Raw genomic sequence first — 8,023 nt, 5'->3', positions numbered from 1 at the left:
CTATGTCAGGTGAATTCACAGTACCCTCAGCTGTTGAATGTATTAGAGAACATTATCATAAAGTGATATGGGCAAGACATGTTTGGCATCCTACTCTTCATCCAACAACAACAAGCAATGTATGGAAGATAGTGAGGGGTATCTGCTCAACTGATGAAAAAAGAAAAAGCAAGGGTTACAATTTAGCATCAAAGTGCTATATGTGTGGTGTTGATACTGATAATCTTGAACATATATTATGGTTTTTTAATTTCAGTCAGATAATATAGAAATGGCTAGGTGGTATCTTCTTGTTCTGCAACCCTGAATCATATGAAGATGTTATGAACTTTGCTAAGAATAAAAGTGGATCTGTAAAGGATATATGGTTACTGCTTGCTTCCATTACAATGATGGAGCTGTGGTTCTTAAGGAATAGAATTTACTTTGAAGAAGAGAAAGTAAACTTGGGTTATTTTAAGAGAAGAATAAAACAGTATACAAAGGACTGTGCAGTGAGAATAAAAAGATTTATGTGGGAGTGTAGCTATGATTACATGGTCTTTAAGAATTTTGATCTTAAACATCAACCAATAAAGCCTCAAAGAAATATTGAAGTGAGTTTCTTCTTACCTGCAAGAAATCAGATACTCATATGTTGTGATGGAGCATCTAGGGGCAATCCAGGTGCAGCAGGATATGGTTTTGTTTGCAGAGATGAAATGGGAGGTTGTATATATGCTGAAGCTACTGGCCTGAGAATTGCAACTAATTACATTGCAGAATTAATGGCTATTACAGGCGCAGCTGAATGGGTTATACAGAACAACAAGCTTGATATATGTATTAACTCTGATTCTAAAGCAGCAGTGAGTGCATACATGTCAGGAAGACTGCCTTGGTTCATGCAGGTAAGATGGAAGAGAATAAAGGAGCTATTGAATAATATCCAACTTGTACATAGCTTGAGAGAAGTAAATTTCTCTGCTGACTCCATGGCAAAGAAGGGTGCAGGACTGGTGAGAGGGGGAAAGCTCATTTTCAATTCAAAACCAAGTTTCATCCCAGATTTGGAATCACCTGAGCAAATTTACTATAGGTGTTGCTAAAATTTGTTTCTTATGTTTTTACAGTTGGGCTTTAGGAGTTGAGTTTGTCTTATTTTTTCTTTTGAGTTTTCCATTTTATTGGGCCTTGGTGTTTCTTTTTTTGTAAACTCTTTAGTTGGTTGTATTTTTCCATAATGAGTAATAAAATGGTTTTGATCGAGCAAAAAAAAAAAAAACCATTATGCCGACTATATGTTTTTTGACCTACAAGAAAGCTGTTGTAAATGCTTGATTAGTTGGAACGATATTTATTTCTGAACCTGCCAACTTAAAAGTAGTCGGCATTGTTGTCATTACGAAAAAATGACGACCCCGGGTTAGTCGGCATGCTTTGTAGTTTAAAACCGTGTCGGCTTTTTGTATACCAACAAAAAACTGAATCTAAAAAGATATTATCCACTTTATTCATGCAATATTTGGTTACTACATTGATTGAAACATAAAATCTAACTCCTTTTCGTTGGAATCACGGATGCACTTAGCATGTGCATCAAGCCTTTGAACCTCTAGGAGATCCTAGTGGACGATTTATAGTCTCGTGAGGGTTTACATAGAAAATCTTCCCACAAAATTTACACAACAACTTGTAAAACTATCAGTCTTCGTCGGAGGAATAGTCGTGGTGCGAATACTCCGGAATTTTGGATACCATGAAATGATAGCTTTCATCAAATGTGAATACTTCCCCCTTTTCCTCCAAGTAGCGCGCTTTTATGAATTCGTGCTACAAAAACACAACATAAACTTACTTACTCAGTGTTGTTTAATTATAAGATAAAAAAACATACTCCTCCCGTCCCTAATATATAGGCGGAGATTTCTCTTAGAATAAGATTTTTTTTTTTTGATTTTATACATATCCATTCACTTTCCTATCTTGTTGTTTTTCCAATTTCTAATACTAGAAACAATAGCTTAATTGTGATGACACCTATGCATAATAAATGAGGGTAATATATGGAAAAAATCATCTTGAAAATGGAGTTCCGCCTATCTAATAGGATATCCAAAATCTAAATCTCCGTCTATATATATTAGGGACGGAGGGAATATATTATGCAATATAAACCATAAAAATACTTAGAAATTGGTCATGGGGAAAGCTAAGTTGGCTAGCGTTCAAAATCCGTTTTAGGATAGTTGTAAAGTTGCATATGCCGTTTTGGATAACTTGGTACCTATCATGAATTTGTTGAAGAATTCTTCTCTTTGGATTCCCATAATCTCGACGGTATTGGTTATATATAAGTGTTTATGGGTGAAAACTATTTCTGCTGGTTTTGGTAATTTGGGGTGTGTAGATGAGGAGATGGGGTTGATCTTATGGAGGGAAGCGAAGAAGGTGTTGGCTGTTTATGACTTGTATCAGAATACCGAACTGGCTTGCAATAATGTAAGCAAAGCTCTGTGTGTTTGAATACGTTGTATCAACATTTGGTTTCTGTCTTGTCTTGTTGTGGAAATAGGGAGGAGAACCTATTTATACAAGTCATAAAGCACAAACCTCGTCTCGTAGGAAGTGGAGGAAGTGGAGTGATGGAGTAGTGGGGTCGTGCTGGTGATTTTCACACGATCAGGTCTAAGCCCACTTCTTCCATCATCACTAACCGTCCATGTCTTCCTGACACGTTCTTGTGATGGCGCGCTGCACGCTGTAAACCGCCAGACCAATACCCCAGTAAGTATCCCCCAGTTTGTGACATGCTTTATGTCTCGATTGTGTGGATCGTGGGACCCACAGAAGGTAGCATACGGTTCTATGTTAAATAACTAAGTTATTTGGGAAACCGATATTTATAAAATATCGTCTGTATTTTATGCATGTAATGCATCAAATATATTTAATATGCATGAAACATCGCTGTTTTAAAGCTTATCGGAGTAAGACACGGACTAAGCGTCTCAAAACAGCTTCACGCATAGCTACCTTCAAGTGATCGTTTGGAGGCTGCGTAGGCAATCCCTCCCTTGGCCGATCACATGATGTGGTATAGTGACGGATGGTGATCACCACGGCACCTTATTGGCCAACTAACTCCTAGCCTGGGCTGCCTAACGAAGCTGGTAGAGTTGGTCGGACGAGATGATATATGACGCTCATCTGCGACCGTTGATGAAGTTTTTGGGTTTTGAAGAGGTGCGCAAGCATCACTCTTCAGCTTGGTCGAATCCAAGCATGAGAGACGTTTTTGGCAGGACCGACCGGGCATGCGTGTAGACGGCTTGCCGGTGTACACGTCCGTGCCTCACTGTCCCATGAAGATGTGATCTAAGCGACTCAATTTGTCCGGCAAAGTTGAGTGGTTGAGATCGGTTTGCGGAAGAAATTTGTTGCCGCAAAGGAGTTGGAAGTCACGCGACATGCCTACTTCGGGGGCGCGTTACGAGACGTTCAGCCATGATTGGCCTTGGTCGATCGGTCATGCGTGTAGATGGGCCCACGGTGATCATGTTGACATGTTCGGGACCTTTTAAGTCTACATCTACACCCTTCATCCATGCTTGCGAATATAGACGCTCTGATCAATTAGCGACCCATGTAACATGCCGCAAACCCTAATTAGGGTTTTGGATCGGTCGTGTGTACACGACTTCAACCTAACGGTTTGGCAACCTACGCTCCTCCTTTGGGGAGGCCGACCATGTGGGATCCATATTGAGCCGGTGGTGAGCATGTGTGTACTTGTCCCACGGTCATACGCTTGATCTAAGCCATCCAAACATGCCGGTGAAGTTGGATGGTTGTGATCAATTTAAGACACTAGTGGACTTTCTTGTGACCCTTAAAGCATCACGTCGGTCGAACTTCGTGCAAGCGTTTGCTCCTCCCTGGCTAGGTCGTGAGAAGGTCGGTCAAGTAAGTATAAAGGGGGCCCGCCGGTGTGCAGAACAACGCTTGTACAACCGGTCATGGGACGATCTATATCGTCCAACCATGCGGGCGAAGTTGGACGGCCGCGATCTGTTTTGAGACTGACATTGGCAGTCTTGTACGTACAAGCTTTTCCAAGGTGCTCCACACCAATCCAACCATCCTATTTTAGGCTGGCGTGCGGTGGTTGTTTGGGATGCGTGGTATGTATTCGACCTACCAGGGAAAAAACGAGCCCGCTGGTGGTCATTAAGCTGGTATCCTGCTCCTTCTGAGGATCGTCTAGGCTGGTCAAATCATGCAGCCAACTTGCGTGGTCGTGATTGTTTCTGAGACTGACATGGACAGCCCAGATGCTCAATCGGGCTTATAACGCACCGAGAGTTGTGGCCTATACGGGTATTTCGTGCATACCTCATTATTGACACTTGGATATTTGTGTTACTCTGTTGAGAGCAACACTCAGTCTTCATGCCGCACCAATAATGAGAGTTCTGCGGGAACAGCACAGGAAATACAAGGCTAATCGCGCGTTAATTAATAATGTTATAAATTCACAGGGTATATGGGATTGTTGCTACATGGTCCAACCTGGATGAATTTTGTGTATTTAATTCACAGAATACTGGGATTGTTGCCACATACTCCATTCTAGGTGAATTAGTAAAGTAAAGAAGTATTCATCACATATCAGTGGCTTTATCCTTTGCAGGATGTCAGCGCATAAATTTGATTTTACAATTTCATCCCTGAACTAAAATCCACCATCAACATTAAGTTCCCTGCCTAGCACATAATGGTTGCATCATTGTGGGGTAGGCATATGATGGTGACAAACACATGTGAGAAAAACAAGATAAAGGAGGATTATCCGGAAGAACTTTGACCGACCGCTAGCAATTGTCCATGTAAACGCGCCGGTGCAAGCATGGAAATTTTGGGCGGGATCGGTTTCCCTTCTTGGGCGTTCGAATCAAAAGAGGAATCCTTTTTCTATTGGGATTCTCCAATTATTTGTTTATAAAAGGGACCGACCCCTTTTCTTTTCTCACATATTTTTTTTTCTCTGGCCAGCTCCCGTCCGCGACATCCATTGCCGTCGATCACGCCGCTGCCAACACCGCTGGAGCTTGTCGTCCGTCCGTCCGTCCGCAGAAAGGTAAGCGTCCCGTTTTTTTTTTTTGCAAACCCTAATTTCTTAGGTAAACTCTTTTTGCAAGACATATCATGATTAATTCCTCCACCGAAATTGATAGCAAAACCGCCGATATTGCTAGGATTGCTTAGTAAAACAAATCCATGAATATATTGTTCTTCCTTCTTTTTTCCATCGTTGCATGCAAAGCCTAGCTTTTAGGTTGTAGCTTGAAAAACCCTTGACTTGAATTTCATAGACACGATTCTCATGAATAAAGAAATCCGTGTTATGATACGTGCAAATGAATGCTGGCCCCACCTTACATGCTTGATTGAACGTGGGTCCCACCGTGTACACCTGATGAAACATCGACCCTATACCAGCCTCGTGGCCTTGACCAACACCGGCCTTGTTTGCTGACGTGTCCCAATACCATCCTTGCTTGCGTGACTGAACCAATACCAGCCTTGTGACCTTGATCAGCCTTGACCAATACCGGCCTGACGTGACCCAATATCTGCGTGACGTGATATCAGCCTTGCTTCGTCCGAGCAGTGCTTGTTACTTGCTTTGACATGGACCCACTATGTGCTTGCTTTGCCCAACCTTGTGTACTTTAACGTGAATGTGTGTCATGTCGTGTGTGACTACACATCCCATGCGTCTTCATACAAGTACTGACTTCCCCTCTTTTTTTATTGTAGAATGAACAAAAGGGCTCCTGTCAAGATGTCTTCTGGGGATAATGCTGATGCCAAGTCAGGGAGTGTTGACAGTTTCAATGATATGACAAACATAGACGATGAGTTGTTCACCGTGCCTTTTCCGAACATTAGAAAACATCCTTCTCACAAGATAGTCCTGCTCTCAGGTTCAGAAAATATGGAAGCTGATCCATCCTCTTCTTCAGAACTTATGATGAGATTCTGTCTTCGGAGAAATGAATACCCACCCTCACCTATCGGCTTCAATATTTGTCATACTCCGCTGGGTCCTTATGAAGGGTGGATGAGACGCATGCTGAATAATAAGAATATTAAAGCTAATTTGATCAAAGCGCAAATCCTTGATGCGGTCATGGCATCCGCCACTCTTCAAATTAAGAAAGATGACGCATGCTTGATGACTTTCATTTCTCGGTGGCGTCCTTCTACTCATACAACCATATGTAGATGGGGAGAGATGACCATTACTCTGGAAAGTGTAGATGCGTTGATGAACCTGCCTGTTGCCGGAAGCTTCTTTTACAAACTTTCTGATGCAGAACATCGTGATTATGACGCTATACTTCGAAAGGCGGAAGAATTCGATGACCTGGAGAAGAAAGATACAAAATGATTTTATACTTGGTGGGTTTTGGAGTGGTCTCCTGCAAATATGAAACCAGATCAGGAGTTGGAAGGTGAGCTCAGTGTGATTGCATTATTGTCTTTGTGGCTATCCGGGGACATATTTGATGACGGCTCTGGAAGGAAGACCATAAGAGGTGATCTCATTATGTTTGCTACAAGGCTGGAAAAAGGTGAGGTCCTTCCTCTAGGTGTCTTGTTTCTTGGATCATTGTATTCTCATCTGGACGCCTTAGCAACGGACATGCATGCTTCCAACGGGTATAAGAAGGTGTTTTTGGCATCAGTATGCTCCTCCTCCTGCAACTTCAGGCGCATATCCACATCGCTTTTCTTCAGGCGTGTTTGTGGGATCATTTCAAAAGCCATGCTCCTGCTCCTGCAACTTCACTCAACAATTTGTATGGTGGTTCGAGGATACTCCGTTGGCAGAAAATACGTCCCAATACCGGTGTGAAGCTCGTGGATGTCTTCGACAATGTGCACTCCATAGATTTTCGTCCATGGGGACCGATCCACCCATCCATTGTTCAACCAAAGACTTTTGCTACTGCTCCTGATGTTGTGCTGCATACTGATGCCCAAAACCGTGAATCTTGGAGAACTCATTTACTTGCGAAGCTGCATTCTGGGATATATCCCGTCTTTATTCGACGAATCATTTACCGTGACTTCGTACAACATTGACAGGGCTTCTCGACAAATGGGATTTGACCAGGGTGTTCCATTTCTTCGTCGGTTAATTCCTTCAAAAGAACTTTTCCCGGACATCCTTAATGCTGACACGTTTACGTCAGTGCAGAGCCTTCCTTTCTTGCATATCGGAAGAAATCCAGTGGTAACTGACAGGTATAAGGAATTTTGGAGGGAACAACTGTTAATTTTTCAGAAGTTCTCAGAGGAGGTTGTAACAGTTTCCCGCGGCAAACCATCTTCCGAAACTTTGAAGAAGCATTTTCGGTTGAAGGCACTCCCAGGTAAACGAACCAGAGCTGATGACTGCAATCCCCAGGAAAGAGTAAGGTATAAGAAGCAGTCATGTGGTTCCGTGGCTTTCAATTCTTCAAATATGCAGGTACTTTTAAATCCCTTTTCTGTCGACTCCTTTACCTTTCCAGAGTAATCTCTTCTAAAGGTGATTCTTGTTTGAAATCAGGGGATCCCGAAAGAAAACGTTTTCACAAGATTGGCACGTATTCATAACGAGGAGTCCGGCAATGCTGATCTTCATGAGAAATCTAGCGCTCCTCTTAAGGAGGGGTCTGGCGATACTGATCCTCTTCAAGATAATGACAAAGATGGTGCAAGCTCGACTGAAAAGAGTGCCTCCCAAAATGGTAACCTCATTGAGCTTGTAGATGAGGTCGTGACAGAAGTCAGCCTTCAGAGTGAAGCAGACATCAGGAGGAATGCAGAAGAGATAATGTATGCAATTGTTGAGGCGGCTCCCCTTAAAGAACTCCCTGAGCAGGTTCCAACTGATAAAACAGTCATGGTGACTTCTTCTGAAAGGCCTCCTGCAGCTGACAAGGCTCCTGTGACTGATGAAGCATTGGTAATGCAACTTGTTGTTCCT

General features: G+C 42.5%; 1 protein-coding gene across 1 annotated transcript; it reads left to right on the top strand.

Annotated features, from left to right (window-relative positions):
• Positions 1 to 392: 392 nt before the first annotated feature.
• Positions 393 to 1,130, top strand: LOC113334257. The gene is made up of 2 exons (XM_026580596.1): positions 393 to 998; positions 1,113 to 1,130. Exons 1-2 carry the CDS (start codon positions 393 to 395, stop codon positions 1,128 to 1,130), a joined length of 624 nt encoding a protein of 207 aa, XP_026436381.1.
• The last annotated feature ends 6,893 nt before the right edge of the window (positions 1,131 to 8,023 follow it).

The sequence above is a fragment of the Papaver somniferum genome, unplaced genomic scaffold, assembly GCF_003573695.1.
Source record: "Papaver somniferum cultivar HN1 unplaced genomic scaffold, ASM357369v1 unplaced-scaffold_135, whole genome shotgun sequence".
Classification (NCBI taxonomy): Eukaryota; Viridiplantae; Streptophyta; class Magnoliopsida; order Ranunculales; family Papaveraceae; genus Papaver; species Papaver somniferum.
Note: the sequence above shows the minus strand (reverse complement) of the source record. Positions and strands in the feature narration are given on the sequence as shown.